At 30.2% G+C, this 19,678-nt stretch overlaps 4 protein-coding genes across 7 annotated transcripts in view; 2 read left to right on the top strand and 2 right to left on the bottom strand.

The window, feature by feature from the left end:
* The first annotated feature begins 772 nt into the window (after window positions 1-772).
* On the top strand, window positions 773-10,166 carry slv (sugar transporter SWEET1). 2 transcript variants are annotated; one of them, XM_011061493.2, is made up of 4 exons: window positions 1,208-1,472; window positions 3,289-3,366; window positions 3,446-3,728; window positions 5,834-6,723. In XM_011061493.2, exons 1-4 carry the CDS (start codon window positions 1,396-1,398, stop codon window positions 6,047-6,049), a joined length of 654 nt encoding a protein of 217 aa, XP_011059795.1. In that variant the 5' UTR covers window positions 1,208-1,395; the 3' UTR covers window positions 6,050-6,723. The 2 variants fall into 2 exon arrangements, with proteins under 2 accessions (XP_087269603.1, XP_011059795.1); XM_087413477.1 differs by lacking the exons at window positions 3,289-3,366; window positions 3,446-3,728; window positions 5,834-6,723 and adding exons at window positions 9,475-9,572; window positions 10,100-10,166 and having other exon boundaries at window positions 773-1,472.
* Window positions 10,167-11,999: 1,833 nt separating this feature from the next.
* Window positions 12,000-14,504, bottom strand: LOC105149225 (uncharacterized). Its single transcript, XM_087412691.1, has 5 exons — window positions 14,400-14,504; window positions 13,752-13,833; window positions 13,588-13,695; window positions 12,743-12,828; window positions 12,000-12,275 (listed from the first exon to the last, which is right to left on the bottom strand). Exons 1-5 carry the CDS (start codon window positions 14,502-14,504, stop codon window positions 12,138-12,140), a joined length of 519 nt encoding a protein of 172 aa, XP_087268817.1. The 3' UTR covers window positions 12,000-12,137.
* Window positions 14,505-15,316: 812 nt separating this feature from the next.
* On the bottom strand, window positions 15,317-16,992 carry LOC147910927 (uncharacterized). Of its 2 annotated transcripts, none has more exons than XM_087413485.1 (3): window positions 16,404-16,992; window positions 16,143-16,349; window positions 15,317-15,589 (listed from the first exon to the last, which is right to left on the bottom strand). In XM_087413485.1, exons 1-3 carry the CDS (start codon window positions 16,432-16,434, stop codon window positions 15,540-15,542), a joined length of 288 nt encoding a protein of 95 aa, XP_087269611.1. In that variant the 5' UTR covers window positions 16,435-16,992; the 3' UTR covers window positions 15,317-15,539. The 2 variants fall into 2 exon arrangements, with proteins under 2 accessions (XP_087269611.1, XP_087269607.1); XM_087413481.1 differs by having other exon boundaries at window positions 15,317-15,570; window positions 16,404-16,987.
* Window positions 15,671-19,678, top strand: part of Nup98-96 (nuclear pore complex protein Nup98-96) — a 54,145-nt gene continuing 50,137 nt past the window's right edge. The window contains exon 1 of one of the 2 annotated variants that reach the window (XM_087413469.1): window positions 15,671-15,759. The gene's annotated coding sequence lies outside the window, so the exon portion shown is untranslated. Of the gene's footprint in view, window positions 15,760-17,124; window positions 17,250-19,678 lie in introns of those variants that run through there. The other variant, XM_087413467.1, reaches the window with a different exon arrangement.

Here is a 19,678-nt window from a genome sequence, read left to right as displayed (position 1 = left end):
TTTCGTTATCATGTGTTAATCTCTGTAATGATATCTGTTAAGCACGATGGTGATATTGTGTCGATACGACGTATAGCGAATTAGGCATAGGATTCACTCCATTCTTGTTACTTACCAAATGTTAAACAAGGATAACATAACACTCGGAGAACTCTCAGGTAATCCAACGAACACGCCTCAGCATATTGATTAACCATGCGTTTGATCACGGATCTACAATAGATTTTTAAATCTTAAGCCATAAGGAACGGATGAATCACAATCAATTATTCTCCTAGCATTCGATTGTAATTAGTCAATTTCTTAAGGCTGAAAACAACTTATGTAGATCCGGACTGAGAATTTGTATGGGCAATTTCGACGATGTCACGAAAAATCTGACATGGACTCTCTCAGATTTCTCTCTGATATAAGATCTGTTTTTCTGTGGCTGAATCAGTACACTTTTGGAATTTAAAATGAAATGGGTATATTTGATGTTTGTCGAAAGTGAGAAAGAGCGTATTTGTGTCATATTTGTGTGTATTTATGTGTTTATTTAAGCTTTATATTTTATTTGTGTTTATTTATATGAATTATTATAAATTATGAATTATACGAATTATTATAAATTATAAATTATAAATCTGTATTTATATTTTATTTATGTGTTGTCTATATATGTAAATTATCATAAATTATTATTTTTATAAATTATAAATTATTTATATTTATATTGTACATAAGACCTAAGAAATCAACCATTCGGAATTCTTTATTTCATGAAAAGGAAGGAAACGAAGGACTTTAATTGATTTTCTTTTGCATTACGTTATGCAAAAGTCTGTGCTTCCTGCTTTATTCTTCCACCTTTCACCATGGTTCTAGTGTAATCTAGTGCAGGAATAGAAAACAGATCAATAGACTGTATAGATTACTATAAATTGGTATAAATCAGTGATGCGCTGTTGAAAATTATTCCCACACGGGAATGTTCGTGCCCATATCGCCATTACGATGTGAAAGCAGCCAATACAAAACTGTTAAGCTGGAAACACAATGAAAAGCACAAGCAATAGGAACAGGGAATAAGAGATTTCAACTTATCAAAAACTATGAATAATAGAATGGACGCTTTTTGATAGGTTGAAATCTTTTATTTCTTGCCCGTGCTTTTCATCTTGTTTCCAGCTTTATTATTCCCTGTGCCCTATGTCTATTGCCTGTGCTATTGTGTTTAAGCCTTAATGGCAGCTTATGCATACGAACATTCCCATGTGAGAATATTCCCACGACAGCGTATCACTAGTTAGACAAGTGTGATATGTACGTATGTACATATATAATGTGTACTAGATGAGTTAGATAAACTATTAAATGACAATTAATATGTGGAAGAAATGTATATTTTAAATTATGATTTCAATGGAGATTAGAAATACACTTGCGTTATCCGCATCAATTTGTACTGTTTTACAGTTTCTAGCTGGCGTGTAAGTAATTTAAATAACGTCGATAGCTCACTAAACATTAAGTTTTTATTTATTTAAAAATTTATTATCATAATTTATATTTTTTGTTTAAAAATGTGTTTAACCTTGTATTATTTATCAATCTATGATTAAATATTTTATATTTCTATGTTTCAAATTATGAACTATTTATACATATCTTTTATTTCATATAATTATTTTATTTACCAAACTAAATATTTCATTTAGTTTTTATTTAATATAATTGACATAGTTGCATATTCTGTCAGATTCTTATCTATAATGATTTTCTAGTTCTTTTCTGTACGTGATAGGTCGTTCATATCTCAGAACACAAACAATTCAAAACACAAGTTTAAGGAAAAAGATAATGTTTTATATCTTAAAGTTGCAAACTATAAAAGAAAAAAAATTTATTAGTAGTTCAAAAATTTATTGATAGTCCAAAAAGCATTAGGTTCAGAAACTTGAATATGAGATTTTTTTTTAATATGTATGGGTATAAATCGAAGTATCCTCCATATAAAACTTAACAGTGATATTACAATAGGATCACAAGAAAATTGTGACCACACTTATGTAATTATTAAAAGGTCACAGTATAAAACTTAACAGTGACATCACATTATTATCTTAATCTACCCAGATAGCCAAGTCTATAGAAAGCAGATTTTTTAAATGTCTGCTGCACACTATGCCAACAAAATATCAACAGAATTGTTACAGATTTAGATGTACATAATATTGTTGACAGACTGCTAGAAAAAATATAACAGAATCTGCCAGCATCAGATGTCGGTAGAATCTGTTCAGTTTTTGCCAACAATTTGCCTTCACATTATGTCGACAGACGATGTTAACAAAACATAAGTCTAATGCAGACGCAGTTGATGGCTGCCGTCATTTTCTGCTCGAACCTGCTGACAGTCTGCTAGAAGACTGTAGACGTTTTGCTATCTGGGTATATATGTTATAATAGTCAAAATAAAGAAGACATCAATCCAATATCTGATTATTGATTGTTCACTAAATAATTGCGCCGTTTATCATTGCTGACTCTCATTAGCCTATTATATTTACCCTTTTGTATTGTTTAAAATTCGAGAGTCCTAATATAATTATTGCTATAATATAAAAGTATTACAGGAAGGTATAATTTTTATCAAAACTTCATTATAGCGATGTCACATTTGACAAAGCGGATGTTTGCATGTCACCATGCTTTTGTGATATTTTTTGCTGTGGGAGATAACTTATATATGTATATTGCCTTTACATTTTAAAACAATTATTGGTATTATGTCACAAAAACTTACTAATTAGAAGAAACTTTTTTGAACACTATTTAACATATAACGATATTTATAACATTTAAATAATGATAGTTCAACATTTCAGCACAAAATTATTAAAAATTTTTTCAATAGCTAATGAAATCCTTACATTATGAACGAAAATCAGTTAAAAATAAAAAAAAAATTTTTTTTTCAACTATAAAAAAGCACTCATTTTACAGATGATTGGGTCATTTGTGATCAACGTGAACTTCTGAGGCATTCTCATCAAAGAATGTGCATGAAATGATGTCAATGATGCCTTATCCCCTAATATCAAACTTTTTTTAAGGGAAAATATTTATTAGAGACCACTATTTTTAGCGAGCTGCTCTTAAAGAAACAGGACACAAATGACCCAATGACAGGACCCAATTATATTAATAATATTTTTAGATCTTGCAAGATATTTCATTACCATATAATATAATTAAACTATTTGATTTTAATATCAGATCAAATAAAATGAATAAATTTTACAGATTAGTGTGTAAAAAATATATTAGAAATGGTTCAACTGGAGATAGCTCGGGATTGGCATTTGTAACATGTTTTATGTCGTATGTATCATATAATTAAGCAATATTTGCCAATATTAATATAAATGGTTAATTTAAAATTATATTTTTATCATTACAGTTGTAGTTTGTGGCTAAGATATGGAACACTTACTGGAGATTTGTTCATTATATTTGTAAATATATTTGGAACAATATTACAAATATGTTATATATTAATTTATATCTTATATAACGTAAAAAGATCAACTACTATTAAGCAGTTTACAATAGCGATTTGTTTGATTTCGCTTGTATATCTGTACAGTATATTTCAAAAAAACAGAGTTTTGGCTGAGAAACACATAGGATTTCTTAGTTGCAGCTTGACCATATTATTCTTTGCATCACCATTAATATCACTTGTAAGTATGAAATAACATTTTTTTATTTGTATTTTCACAAAATAATAAGGCTCATCTAGTAAAATTATTGATGGAAAATATGTATATTTTTTTTAAATATTATGCTAAGGAGGAAGGTTAATAAAGTCGTTTTTGTGAACTCTCTAAAACTAGCAGGATCAAATCAGCAGAATCAAATCGGATCTACCGGAATTTTTAATATTTATTAATTGTACTTTTAATTTTGTACTGTGTGCTATTTCGAAAAAAAATCATGGCGCTGCTAGCTTAATATTAAGCTGGCAGGATCAATTCAAAATAAAAGAAAAATAATATATCATAAATTAATAGGATAGAATTTATACTAATTTGTACTATCAAGAACATTCTATATTATATCATTCCTAAGGAAACAGTGGCGCTACTAACTTATGTAATATTGAAACTGCTAGAGGACCATAAAAAAAATAAAGGACAAAAATGAACAAGACTGAATTTATATTAATTTGCACCATTGAAAGTAAATTAATATTTTATATTCTTTTTTCTCCTTAAAATGTAACTTTATTAGTATATACTTTTAATCTATATGTTAGTGACTTCACAGCAAAACCTATGAGCCTGGCACTTTAAGAAAAAAAAATTTTTTCAATAAGCATTAAATTGAACTAAATTTGTAACGTTTTCTTTTTGTTTGTACCTTAAGGTGTTCAAAAAAAAGGAAAAAATCCTAACACCCTATTTTAAAATATTTTAAACCTGCAAGATGCTCTGTTTCGGAATCGTTTGTACTCAACCAATCCGAAATAGCACTGAAATTTCAAACTTATTGCGGATTACAAATATCTTCAGAAATAACGAAGTTAGCTTTACCTCTATTTTGAAATTTCATAATTACTAATTATTAATTGCCCTTAAAGATATAAACGAAATGAAAAAACGATACAAACAGATACAACAAGTGATGCTGAGGCATTTCTCTTTCTTGGAAACATGTCTCAAAAAAAGGTGATAATATTTTTTCAAACTTTGATCTAACACTGATCTAAAAACAAAAAGAAAGATGAGACAAACAAGTACAAATCAAACTAATTTATTGCTGTTATACTAATTTATTATATGCTAAAAATATTTTTAAGTTGAGTGTTGAATTAATTCACATCGATTCTGTTGTTGAAGTCACTAACATATAGATTGTAAGTATATACTAATAAAATCACTTTAAGGAAAAAAATATAAAATATTAACTTACTTTCAATGATACAAATTAATACAAATTCAATCTTGTTCCTTTTTGTCCTTGTATCTTTTATGGTCTTATATAAGTGTTTTTATGCCTCCTACAGACTTACATCATACAATTTTTTTTTTATTGCATGATCATTAGGAATGTAAAAATAATCATTATATGAGAAAAAATTTGATCCATAAAGCCCTAATTATTAATTATATATACATATATCATTATGGCCGGTATTCATAGTCAGATCTTATATTCAAGACCTTTCTTAAGTACAGTCTTAAGAAATCACTAAACAATCAGAGAGCCGTCTTAAGACGTTACTCAAGCAGTCTTGAAATAAGAACGAACTATGATACCGCTCTGTGATACCTAAGCCTTTTTCATGACTAATAAATAAATTAATAAAACATTTTTGTTTATTATACTGCTCTGCTATCATATTAACACCATTTTAGACTATCGTCCCCTAAAATGAATACAGCTTATTGTGAAAAAATAAATTTTTTTATTACACTTGATATATGGGGACATATTGCACTCGTATGCAATGATGTGATTTTTAGTTGCAAAAAAATTGAAAAACTCAAAGACCAAAAGCAAAAAAATAAAATAAAATGTACAATAAAAACGAAAATATTTTATTAATTCATTTATTAGTTATGAAAAGGACTTGCATATCATAATGCTATATCTAGATTAATAATTAATTAAGGCTTTACGGATCGAATTTTTATCTCGTATAATGAATATTTTTCACATTTCTAGTGATCGTACAATATAAAAAAAATGTTTAATTGGAAATCCACTAAGCGGTCTTATTCACTCTCCTCTTTTACACTGTAACTTTACGTATTGATAATAAATAACTACAAATTTGTTATAGGCACATGTGATTAGAATGAAAAGCACAGACAGTTTACCATTTCCAGTCATAATGTCCTCTATGATAGTATCTTGCCAATGGTTTGCATATGGATGTCTGCTCAGTGATCAATTTATACAAATACCAAATTTTATGGGTTGTATTTTATCAGCTTTTCAACTTTCTTTGTTTTTGATTTACCCAAGTAAACGAACAGATCAAGCTTACTTTATATGAGAACATTATCTTTTGTTCTGTGGATTAATTAGATTGATTAGTGTTGTATAAAAATACTATATTATCAATAATTTTTTAGCGGTATATACATTTATTTTATCTTAAGTATATAGGATATTCAGCAACAGAGAAAATTCAAGGAGTAGTTTTAAATGATAAAATAAGACAGAAATTAAGAATAAGAAAAAATTATGATTAAAGCTTAAAGATTTTCAAAATTCACGTAAAAAGTAAATTATTAAAAGTACATGAATATTTAGACATTTATAATTAAACGAAGCATCTATCGTCGCATTTTATTTTTTTCTATTTTTATCTTGAATCATTTTCTATTCACTATATATTTTATCTAGAATCACTTTTTAAATTTTTTCCCATCTATTTGTTGTCAAATTCTTTGTAAAGAACCCCATCCAAAACCACAGAAAAAAACCATTTAGTCAAATTTTCTGGAACTCTGGGAAATATTTATTAATGTGATGCTGAACAAAAGTATTCATGAGCACGACGCTCAATTAACTGAATACCTATTTGCGTTTTTCACTGGCAAAACTGGTGCCCACTCAGTGCAAATTAAAGCTGCTATACACTAACCTAATTGAATGCAAAAGTGAAATCTCAATAAAATACGCAATGTAAATTTTATTAAATACCACAATAAAATGTATTGAGGATTTCGCGGTTTAATTCATTTTTATTTTTGGTAAATGTTAAGAAGATCCCGATCCATTCAAATTTTGACAAAAATATATTCAATCACTGCATTTTCTTATGAAAATGAAGAATTTACAAGAAAAAAGTATTGTTCTGTCCTGCGAACTGAGATATTTCAAATTAAAGTCGACGACTATGCAGGTTAGGAAATCTGTCATGATTACGCAACACTTCATAATTGTTTTTACAATTTGAAAAATTATATTTCATTTTAATAAGCAAATTATTGGGTCATCTAAAAAGTATCCGCGGTTTTTTGTCACTAGATGTGTGTTGATGGTCATATATCTAGTGACAAAGTACCGCGGATACTTTTTAGATGACCCAATATTAACATGAAGTTAATAGTTTTTAAATTATAATATATTCACGCTGGATACATCTTTGACACATCATGTGAACAGCATACAAAACTTGCGTGATGAAAAAGTGCGGAATAGCGCTGATTGGTTGTTTTGATGCATTCTGTATATCACACTCCTATTCTGGACCATGTGATTTCATCCTAAGGCCCGTTCTATAATCAATCGTATGTCGGAGTCGTACACATGCGCACTAAATTATTGGCTGTCGAATGAAGTTGTTGCAAGTCGGCTGTCGTCGGAATAGAAGATGGTCAATTCCATCTTTTCCGTCTAGACTAGATAAAACATAAATCCTTCGGACACATTTGTGTATAGATAAACAGATATTTTTATATGGATATATTTATATTACAATATATTGGCTCATCTAAAAAGTATCCGCGGTACTTTGTCACTAGATATATGACCATCAACACACATCTAGTGACAAAAAATCGCGAATACTTTTTAGATGATCCAATATTATGGAATGTAGATGAAATAATTATTGATTTCGTTCGCGAAAATCATTGTTTGTATGATAAATGTGGATTTTAAAAATGTTAGCAAAAAAAAGATCTGTGAAAATAAAAATATCCACAAATTTGAGAAACTGTTATGATATAAATATGTAATTTTTTATTTGTTAAATTATTATTATTAATATAAAAATATTTTGTAATTTAATTCTTTTTTGTATCAAACTTAAGAAATGCTTATAAGAACTGACACTGGGTATCTATCTGTATATAAATTTATTCAAGTTTAATTACTTTAATAATATACGTTTCGATCATTGTTTTGATCTTTTTCAATATTATAAAATTAATTAAATCAATGTATAGTAATTATCAAACAAGTGGAGTTGCATTATTCTATATACAATCATATAATTTGCGTCCAAATTAATAATAAATTTGAATATGTATTCAACGTTTCAATATCCATTCTTTACGTTTATTTCAACTTTCCGGCTTCGATCAACGACTCAACTGTAGAATAGCAAGTGCGACATACAACATACGACAAACGACTAGTAGAATGGACTACATATAACTCCTAACATATAAGGCTGCTTTTTCATGCTGATGCTTGACGCTCATTTTTAGCGTCAAAACAGATCACGTAATCAAAATTGACGAATATCAAGCATTAATTTTGATCGCGTGACCTGTTTTGACACTCGAATAGAGCGTCAACATGAAAATGCAGCCTAATGCATAAGAAAATGTATCGATCGAGTCCTCCGTTTCCTTTTTTTCCATAATATAAAGAACTCTGATGCAATTTCTTATGCCTGTGTTATACGTTATAAGAGTCTGTACTCTCCCTTTAACATTGGCAAACAAGCATGCAACAATTTACCGCAGAAAAAATTGAGGGAAGGCCGCACAGATTTTGCATAAGGCATAATGCATAGTGCATAAGAGAATTAATCAATCAGAATTCTTTCTTTTCTTCCAGTTAACGGAAAAGAAGAGCTTTGATTAGTTGATTTTCTTATGCATTATGCGTTATGCGTTATACATTAGAGAGCCTACAATCAGAGTGACACCATACGTATCACTTGTGATTGGTCCATATTTTAGCCATTCCTTCCAGTTTTTTAAACGCATTATTTTCTAAATTTTGAATTCATGTTAAAAAATGCTCAAAAATTGTGACAAATTAAAAAATGATAATAAATAAATATTGTATATAAAATAATAAAACTTTTACATATATTATTTATTATAAAATTTCATTAATTTTGTACTACTTGCAATATTATACATTTAGTAATATTGCACATTACTTTATACAAAACGTTTTATTGCACATTATTTACGCTATTAAATGCGCTAGTTTATTATCGATTCTTTGTTCCTACATTTTAGGAGCAAAATGCATCTGTAATAATATAAAAGAAATCCCAATACCTTTACGTATCTATGTCGTTCAATCCTGTCGCACCTAACCCTAAAACTGACAGTCTGTTAGATAGACTGAGACCATATATCTCTTTCTCTCTCGCAGAATTTCGCTAAAATATGACGTCTCTTGTATGACGCCACTCTGATTATAGGCTCTCTATTATGCATGAGTCTGTGCTGCGACCTGTATGCCTATTTTTTAACTTCGTAACGACAATATCACCATTATCTAGAGATATCATTACTATCTAGAGATATATCAGAGAGAAATCTGAGAGAGTCCATGTCAGATTTTTCGTGACATCGTCGAAATTGCCCATACAAATTCTCAGTCCGGATCTACATAAGTTGTTTTCAGCCTTAAGAAATTGACTAATTACAATCGAATGCTAGGAGAATAATTGATTGTGATTCATCCGTTCCTTATGGCTTAAGATTTAAAAATCTATTGTAGATCCGTGATCAAACGCATGGTTAATCAATATGCTGAGGCGTGTTCGTTGGATTACCTGAGAGTTCTCCGAGTGTTATGTTATCCTTGTTTAACATTTGGTAAGTAACAAGAATGGAGTGATACTTATATGCCTATTCTCTAACTTCGTAACGACAATATCACCACTATCTAGAGATATCATTACAGAGATTTAACGACATGATAACGAAAAATGGTATTCTGTAATTTACTATAATGATAGATGTCGATAAAAGTATCGATAAAGTATCGAATTTTATCGTTAGCACAGGGATACAAGACTCCTCGATAAACAATAGCGACAATATAACTAGACATATAGCGATCAACTCCGGCTCCGGATAGTGGTGGTACGGAAGTGTGTATAAATATGGTATAAATATTGTAATTTAAATAAACATCATACATATTAAATATGTTGAAAAGCACGCAAAAAATTTTATAGCAAAATATTTTAATTAAAAGTAATGTATTATAAATGTTGTAATATTTGAAAATATAAAATAAACAAATAAATTTAGGTTATGTTTTATATAAACTTTATACGCAATGTAAATGAGATATGCTTTTCATAATAATGTTATTAAGATTTTCTCTTACTTTTAAGGTAAAATCGCTGAAGAGTATAGTATTTAGAATGAAATATATTATTTTTATAAGAAAGAATGCGGAAACTTGAAAGAAGAATAGAGAGAAGATTGTTGCGCGATGCGCAAAATCCATTTGAACAACAAGAATTTATTGTACAGTTCAGACTAAACCAAGTTTTGATCATGCAAATTGTTAATAATTTAAGACAAGATTTAGAAAAACAACGTATAACTGGTCTCTAGAAATTCAAGTTTTGGTTGCAATTGATTTTTTTGCTCATGGTTCTTATCAAAGACCAGCTGGAAACCAATGCGAATTAGTAAGTCAGCCAACTACTAGCCGTTGCATACGTAAAGTGCATAATAAATACATAATTAATAAATATACATTTATTATGCCAATGGATAAAATTTTCCATGATGCCACATGAAAAGACTACTGCAATAGAACAAATTTGCACTAGCTGCACAGATATTTCCTCGAGCTGTTGGAGCTACTGATTGTACGTACATAAATATTCTTGCATCACATGTTCATGAAGAAGCATATGTTAATCACCATCATTCTTTGAAAGCAGTAAGTATAATAAAAATGTTTTATGTTTTATGTCAAGCTTGTCCAACTTTAGTTCAATTTCGGAGCAAGACCGTCAACACAAAAAATTAAGGTAAGAATTTCGGGACTGTAAAAAAAATATAAGTAAGAATTCGGGACTGTAAAATTGATATGCGTCTGAGTAATGCATATCAATATTTTATAATCCCCGAAATCTTACCCGTATTGATTTTTTGTGTGACCTTGCGTCTCGGTAGCTAAAGTTGAACAGGCATGTTTTATATTTCATTAGCTAATTTTGAACTTTGCAAATATATTAACAGTGCGTGCATGCATGTGTAAAAAGTATTATATAGAAAGTATCCTGTTAATTCTAATATTTTTACAGATAGTTGATTCAGATATGAAAATATTAAATATAAATGCACGATACCCAGATAGATGCAAGGAATGATGCATATATCTGGAGTGCTTCTCCAATTAAACGTGTCATGGAACATTGGTATAACCAAGGGGAAAATTTATTTAATTGGTAAGCATTAATTGAATGTTGATTACGTAGGTAACTTTTCAACTTTTATTGTGCAATTAATTATATACAGTTAAAAGTATTCATATTTCCATTCAAAAGCAACATTCTTTATAGAAATGTACATCACTGAGAAAGATTGTTCACTTTCAATAGTTTTCTCCAAAAAGATTTAAATATTTAGTAAACTTATAACATGAAATAAACTGTTATAGATTTGTTCTTTTTAGCTGATCTAATTCTTGCACAATTCGTCTCTTCTCTTTTTTCTCTGAAAAGAAATGAGGAAAAAAATGATGAAAAAAAAAGAGGAAAGATGAACTGTGTAAGAAATTCAGATAAAGAGAATAGACTTAAGATCTTTTGTCCGGAGAATTAAATCACATATGTATTTACAGGAGATGCTGGATATCCATTAGAGCCATGGTTAATGACACCGTTGACAAATTATCCTCAGTGGAATCGCTAGTGTCATTATAATCAGAAATTATGTAAAACACGGAGTATCGTTGAAAGATTATTTGGAATTTTAAAGGAAACGTGGAGATGTTTGTCTTACCAACGTATATTGATGTATGCTCCAGATATTAGCAAATTAATTGTAAATGCATGCGCAGTTTTACATAATATACGTGTACACTATCGACTCCCATTAGAGATAGAAGAAAATGTCGTCTTTGACGATGCACATGCAAATGAAGCAAATGATATAGAAGAAAAATAAAATGTAGTACGCAGAGGGCCTAGAGCAGTAGTACAGCATATACAGAAGCAAATTATGCGAGATTCGTTTCCCAATTACCAATGTGCATGGGATAATGAGAATGAGTAATTTTAGATGAAAATAATTTGAATTTATTACATCGATGAATATAAACGTCTGATTTGTATGATAATATTTTGTATTATAAAATATTATAAAATATATAAAATAATAATGAAAAAGGATTAAGTTTACATATCCTTGAATTTATGTACCGTCTTTCAAACATTCAAACATAATTTCTAATAACTGTGTTTGCCGTTCCTCATTCTTTGCCATTCTATCCATAACTTCGCCTATTCGCAATAATGTTTCAGCTTGCGATTTCATAGCCTCAGCTAGCATCTATAAACATATAATATTATTAAACTAAAGTATAATTATAACAATTAGTAATGAGCTTATTAGGTTAGAGTTAAATTTGTAATGCTTAATATTTTTGTGTGACTTTATATACATTTTTAAGTTCATCAAACTGCGCACCGAACAAATTTTCGATTTTGTGGGTTCTAAACTGAACGAAAGTAATAATATTATAATATTAAATGAATAATAAATTCAATGATTATCAATTTATTATTATAATATTACTATTCTAGTTCAATTTAGAAGTGTGTTAAGAATGAAAATGTACTCGGCACACTAGTTTGATGAACTTGAAAATGTATATAAAATTATAAAGAATATTAAGCTATGTTCCAGCTCTGATAAAATAAGGCTTATTACCAAGTTAGTTGTGCATATATAAATTGGTCAAAGTTTTTTTATTATTAAAATTAAAATACTCTTAAATTGACAATAAGACTAATCACCATTGCTTCAGCATGTTTGTCTGCTATTGCCCCAAAAGATTCTCGAGCATCATATAATTGTACTCCTAAACGTTCTGCATGCCTACCTGCAAATATGTAAAAAAAAAAAAATACAAAAATTTATTTTAAATCGGAAATATACACATATGATTTATTATTTTTTTTATTTAGAATTTTAGGGTTGTAGACCAGTATTCATAGTCAGTTCTTATTTCAAGACCGCCTTAAGTAATGTCTTAAGACGGTCTCTGATTGATTCGTGACATCTTAAGACTATACTTAAGACGGTCTTAAGTATAAGAATCGACTATGAATACCGGCTGTAGTATATTTATGTTTTTTGCATTCACTCGACCTGATTTGTGTTCTATTTGCTAAAAATAAAAAAGTATTAATATTTAGAATATATAGTAAAGTTTAACAATATGACCTAATTTACACCACGTACTTGATACGCGTAATAATGCGCAGTTTCATCAATGATAATTTAATTTAATATTAAACTATCATTGACCTTCCCAGTGAGAAATAATAATAGAATCGATATTGAGTCAACGTCGATTCGACGTCGATTTCATTGTTATTTCACACTGGGTCTGTTACACAGCATGCTTAATTAGGTTTAATAACATCCATAGTTATGAAATTGGCCAATCATAGCTGTTCCTCAGAAGAATGGAACAACCGTGATTGGCCAGTTTTATAACTACGGTATGTTATTAAACCTAATTGAGGGTATTACTATGTAAATGTAGTCATTATGGTGGAATCAGGCATTAGTATTAAGTGCTCGGTGTAAACTAGGGTAATGAAACCAACTTTAATTTTAAGCTAACATCCTGTACCTTGTGATGATGACGTACATGGAACCTCTATTACGTTCTGTTCAATGAAATTTTCTCCATTGTTCGATTCACTTCCTTCATTGTTCAATTCACTTTCATTTGTAATAGCTGAAAAATAAAATTGTATATATTTCTTTATAAAATAGAGTATTGATAATATGTACCTATGTCTTCTAATTCTGGGATGATAATTAGAGCTGGTGTTTCATTTAAAATATTTCCTGCTGTCAATTCTTCAATGGCATTCTATGAGCGCATAATACATGTTTCCTGTTGCTGCTCTTCCTTTTCTCAATTTTTGTTTTATCTGATACTTTACATTTAAGATCTCGCCATGTCTGTAAGAAAATAAAAAAATTATTAAATGTTAAAGCAGTATATTTAATAAATGTGTTAATAACTTCAAAAAGTTATATGATAATTTTAATAAGTTTTACGATCAATAACAGAAAGAATACAAGAGGAAAAACCTTATTAGTAGTCAATATTTGTTGAATATTGATGTTCAAGGTGTTTGGCAATAAGGGAAAAATTTTAGGAAAAATTAGAAGGAACTTTGCAAAGATTTAAGTGCATGTAAATGATAAAATAAAACGAAAATCAATACTTATAACAAAATTGCGGTGAAAACTTGATTTGTAATGGATTTGGATTTGTAATTATAAATGTTTAAACGTTCACGTAAAAAATATCCGAAATACATATGTTTTAATTATAATTTTATTACTTTTTCTTGTTTAATTATCTAAAATTACTCTTTAAATTTTTTCACCTGTTGCCAAGCATCCCTGTATTATATACTATATACTTACAGTCTTCCACGACTTTATATCCTTTTCTTTGCCTTTAGATCCTAATGAATTTAAGAAAGTGACTAAGAGTTCCCAACTTCCTTGTAATTGTATGTTACTGTTCATAGTAAATTTGCCAGATGCTGAGAATATTGTTTTAAATAAGTTATTAGAGCTTCAATTTGTTGTTGAGTGGCTCTGCCCTGTCGAATTCTTCCAGTTTTTCTAAAAGAAGAGCTAACATTATAGGCTAAATTTAAGAAAAACAAGTAATATGATTAGAAAACATAGTTTCAAAAAATTAAACAACTTTTATTGAAGGAACTCTGTGTCCTTTACATCAAATGATTCACCTTATTCTATGCATAAAAATATTATATTAAGGTATGAAGATAATATCAAAAAATTAATAGTTTAGAAGATATTTCATATTTCAAATCCAAATATGCTAGAATAAAGTATGAAATATCTGCACAATTGATTTTTTTTATAACTCTTAATAATTTTATATGCAAAATAATTAGAAAAATCATTAATTTCATTATAAAAAACAAAGATAATTTCGGACTTTATATAAACTTTATCGGCAAAAACGAATTTAATGTAAATAAATGATGTAAATTTCATACATGATTTACTAATTTTTTCATATATAATTTAAATTGTTTATACATATAGACTTATTCTTGTAACATTGTGTTTATTGAAAGCTTTGTTTTTCTTGATAATTATACAGAATAGGTCCTGCAGCTTATAAATCAATAAAATTAGGGCTTATTCGACGCGTTTTTGCATGAAACAAAAGAATCTGGCAGAAATAATTGTCGCTCTGCCCTGCGAATCGAGATATTAAGCGTTAAACTTTACGACTGTATGGTTAGGAATATATCTCTTCTATTTTTTTTTCACTTTACTGTTATCACTTAAAAGATTCTAACCTTGTTATTTAACGTTCCTAAACTCATCAAGAAATATAGGAGATTGGCTGGATACTACGACGACAGAGTTATATGAAATTGAATATACTCGTTTCGATAACGACGTCTTAATCGTATTTTGTATGAATATCGTTTCGCTAGCCTTTACAGAATAACCTCGTCGTTATAGCATCATCAGCGACAACCGTCGCTACGTAACGATAACGACATCGTCGTTATAAAGTTAGAGAATAGGCATGCTGGATAACACTCGTCTGGGAATTTGAACATAACCTTAAAGTAATTATTGTAATTAAAGTCTCTAGATGTAGCGATGACGATATCATCGTTACAAAGTTAGAGAATAGTCATACTGGAGAATGGAGCTGACTCATCCGAAAGCCGCTTTTTAGTGTACCGTTGAAATGAGTAGAAGATATGTTAGGAACGTGATGGAACATACGGTATTGCATACTCTATTATTGTACCACACTAGTATTGTGTATGACATATGTACGCACCGGCAGAAATAGTGTCTCCTAGCGTTCGGCGTGCGGCATTACATTATATTTTTTTAAATTTTATTATATGTTAACTTATATTTAACTATAAATTTAATTTTGCAATCTTACGATACAAAATATTAATTTCATTTACACACTGCAAATTTATAAATGCATGCAAAGCTATTACATGAGTCTCAAAATTACATGTAATGTTGTAATAATGTACAAAAATTTTTTACAATGTTAAAAATTTTTATGCATAATTACATTTTGTGCATAATAAAAGTATTATTATGAATATTAGTGAATGAGAGACACCGGGGAATCTTATTCATACTAACATATGTGTGAGACAGCGAAAGGACACCATGAGCCAGCATCACCAGTTACACTTTCTCTCTCAATCGTGCACCTTGCACTAAGGACAGAATATTGGAGAGCGCCTCCACTATTTTCTCCCTTCGCGCTGTTCGCCTCCTCCGCGTAACACGTACGTGTGCGCTTTGATAGGAGTGTGTAGCGCGCGCCGAACGCCAAGGGATCCATTCCTGCCGTGTATAATGAGGAACAAAAATGAACTTGTACTTCGGTGTAATACATACCTACGTTGGTGTAGATTAACGGCGCGCTCATCACACTGATTTATCGACGTTTATTTTTTTACTCAAATATTATTAACTTTACAGAAAAATTGCAAGAGACAAAAATTTTTTTTTTTTCATAGAACTCTAAGAATTTTGTATCAACTCTTTAACACTGTATTTCCTTATTTTCAATAAGTCGGGCCGCTACTATACCCAGCGAATTAATGCAGTACACTGTACATATATACACACATACACATTTGCAGAAGTGCACTATAAATGTCGGAACTAATCAGAGAAGAGGAACACACACACTCTTCCTTGATTCTCTCTAGGTTTGTTCGCGTCGCATATTCCAAATTAACCTAGAGAGCACTTGTATCACAGGTAAGGTGGTTGGAGCAGTTGCATTCATGTGCTCCAATGTTCAGTGACATGAACGGATTTAAGACAAGTGAGCATGTCACCTAACCTAACCTAACTGTGAGATTACTTGAACGGATCGGACATGTGTCTCGTTTCGTTTCGGGTATTTTGTGTTACCTCGATTATTTGAAAAGCATTTTGATACAAAATGGTTTTTAATAAATATAAAAGTTATATTATATTTTTATATTATATTGGGTCATCTAAAAAGTATCTGCGGTTTTTTGTCACTAGATGTGTGTTGATGGTCATATATCTAGTGACAAAGTATCGCGAATATACAAAGTATCGTGAATACTATCTTTTGAAGTGAGGCAAATAGAGCGTGTTCTTAATTGATTGATGGAGTATGCTCTAACGCGATGCGAACGTATTGGAGCATGTTGGACATGTTGGAGCGTGCGACGCGAACAAATCTTCTCTCTGATTCACCGTAAAGTGAGTATAATCCCAATAGGATCTACAATAGATTTTTAAGCCTTAAGCCATAAGGAATGGACGAATCACAATCAATTCTCTTCGCATTCGACTGTAGTTGGTTAATTTTTTACGGCTTAAGGCTTAAGACATCTATCGACTGTGTGATTCAGATTTCCACTCAAGTGTCACCTAGGTATCATTCCATTCTTGTTATTTATCGTACATTAGACAAAAATGACATGACACCTGAGGAGCACCCAGGTAGGAATCTGAATACGCCTTTGGTCTAGTTTAGACCGAGCATTTGATAGTAAGTACTAAATCACTTGATACGATTGGTATAAACGCTGGCGGATTATTTTGGTCTGAATCACGAGTATCAGACCAAGCTGGTACGTGTATCAAATGGTACGTGTAAAGAATCTCAGAGTGCTGTAAACGCTTGGTTGATTTTGGATCGTATATTAAAATTCGTTACTGCTTTTAAGTTCAGATTAAAGATTTTAAAATTAGAGATTTTATATCTTGAAAAGCAGTGAAGACATCATGCCACCTAATCTGATCCGTTCTGAAACAGATCGGTGTAAGGACTTGTCAAATAATTAATCCGCATCAATTTGATACACATACTAATCAATTTAATGGTGTAAAAGAAGTCTTTATAGATCCGAACTAAAAAGAGTGAGCCAATTCGAAAGTTACCATTTAGTGTCCTACATCCGGGGATATATTTATATGATGCAATTCCTTGTGATAATTTCTTTTTTCTTCAACATTGTCTTTTTTCTAACTAATAGTAAAGCGGGAAGCACAGACTCTTGCATAACACATAACACATATAATGCATAAGAAAATGTATCAATCGAAGTCCTTCATTTCCTTTCTTTCTATGAAATAAAGAATTCTGATTGATTCAATTTCTTATGCCTCATGTGTTATGCATTATGCAAGAGTTTGTGCTCCCAGCTTAAGACGGGGAGCACAGACTCTTACATAATGCATAACACATAATACATAAAAAAATGAACCAATCAAAATCTTTTATTTTCTTCCTTTCCATGAAATAAAGGACTCTGATTGATTAATTTTCTTATACTTCATGTTTTATGCATTATGCTAGAATCTGTGCTCCCCGCTTTAGGCGAAACTAATCAGCATTAGACACATGCATTGGCGCCAATATCGACATATTAAACTGATTTTTTATATGCAATACACTGCGGCAGCAATTCGTTACTATTGATTAAAAATTTTGTATTAGATGATGCACTTCCGACGCAAAATACATTTTACCGCATCTCATTGAAGCTCAATCGAACGAACAACGAGCAGCAAAGAATTCAAAGTTGAGAAAATCTGCAATATTTGCAAAAAATGTGAAAATTAAGTACATTTACTAAAATAAGTACAATTAATAATAATAAATTTATTAAAATAAATACATTTTTATTAAGATTTGAAATGATGGGGAGATATTCTAAATTTTAAATAATTACTTGAAATGATAATTATTCAAATTGTAACTGTACTAATAGTACCATATAAGTACCATATAAGTTGCCATATAATCAAGTTTTTTTATTTTTTTTAAGTTTTCTATATTAATTTTTGAGCTGAGCAAATAAAAGACATATTTGAGATTAAACTTTAATACATATGTCGTTTTTTTTTTATGTATAGTAAATGAAGCAGAAACAATTATGGAAAATTTGCATCTCGTAACATTTTCGTTGCCGTAGCATGCTGCGCATGAAAAAGCTTTTTAGGGTGCATTTGTTTACGCAATGGCTAGCGCATTCACTGCTTTCTCATCTGTTAGTCACATGACTTAAATTTACCGAACGAACTTCTGCATTAGTCTGAATCTACAATAGGTGTTTTAAGCCTTAAGTCGTAAGAAATTAACCAACTACAGTCGAATGCGAGGAGAATAATTAATTATGATTCGTCCATTCCTTATGGCTTAAGGCTTAAAAATCTACTGTAGATCCGGGATTAAGGGTATATCCACACAATCTTGCATAGCCGCGTAAACGTATGAATAAAGAAAATTATCCACATTTTACATGCATCTTTATAGTGTTACATCCCGGGGAGGTTCGGCCGGTTCCTCGGTTTCGAACTAAACCAAGACTCTAGGTTTAAAATTATTTCGTAGTTTGCGCCTCGAGAAGGGTCTCGGCCATATTTGTCCGATCAATTGATTGGCTAAAATCGGGCACTAGATACGCCGACTATAGTGAATTCCGGATTGCTACACGGCTGCTCTCCCGTTCTCCCTAGATTTGCGACGAATCTTATGAGGATTTCAGGGCACTCAGAGTAATTCGCGAGAGCATGCAGAGTGATTGTTAATACTGAGCACATGTTACAAAATTCAAAATTCAAATTTGGGACAACTCAAGTGGATGTAATGCTGCAAGATCCCTTGATAATTTCTCTTTTCG

The sequence above is a fragment of the Acromyrmex echinatior genome, chromosome 1 (assembly GCF_024713525.1).
Source record: "Acromyrmex echinatior isolate Ae372 chromosome 1, ASM2471352v2, whole genome shotgun sequence".
NCBI classification, from domain to species: domain Eukaryota; kingdom Metazoa; phylum Arthropoda; class Insecta; order Hymenoptera; family Formicidae; genus Acromyrmex; species Acromyrmex echinatior.
This window is presented reverse-complemented; position numbering and strand designations above follow the sequence as displayed.

Coding starts and splice junctions, on each gene's coding strand:
- slv (XM_011061493.2), top strand. CDS start 1,396: ATGATTTCAATGGAGATTAGAAATACACTTGCGTTATCCGCATCAATT. Junction 1,473..3,288: donor TTACAGTTTCTAGCTGGCGT/GTAAGTAATTTA, acceptor TAAATTTTACAG/ATTAGTGTGTAAAAAATATA. Junction 3,729..5,833: donor CATCACCATTAATATCACTT/GTAAGTATGAAA, acceptor AATTTGTTATAG/GCACATGTGATTAGAATGAA.
- LOC105149225 (XM_087412691.1), bottom strand. CDS start 14,504: ATGAACAGTAACATACAATTACAAGGAAGTTGGGAACTCTTAGTCACT. Junction 13,696..13,751: donor CCCAGAATTAGAAGACATAG/GTACATATTATC, acceptor TTTATTTTTCAG/CTATTACAAATGAAAGTGAA. Junction 12,829..13,587: donor ATGTACGTCATCATCACAAG/GTACAGGATGTT, acceptor ACATATTTGCAG/GTAGGCATGCAGAACGTTTA.
- LOC147910927 (XM_087413481.1), bottom strand. CDS start 16,434: ATGAGCGCGCCGTTAATCTACACCAACGTAG. Junction 16,350..16,403: donor GTTAATCTACACCAACGTAG/GTATGTATTACA, acceptor TATACACGGCAG/GAATGGATCCCTTGGCGTTC. Junction 15,571..16,142: donor TTTCGCTGTCTCACACATAT/GTTAGTATGAAT, acceptor TCAAATTCCCAG/ACGAGTGTTATCCAGCATGC.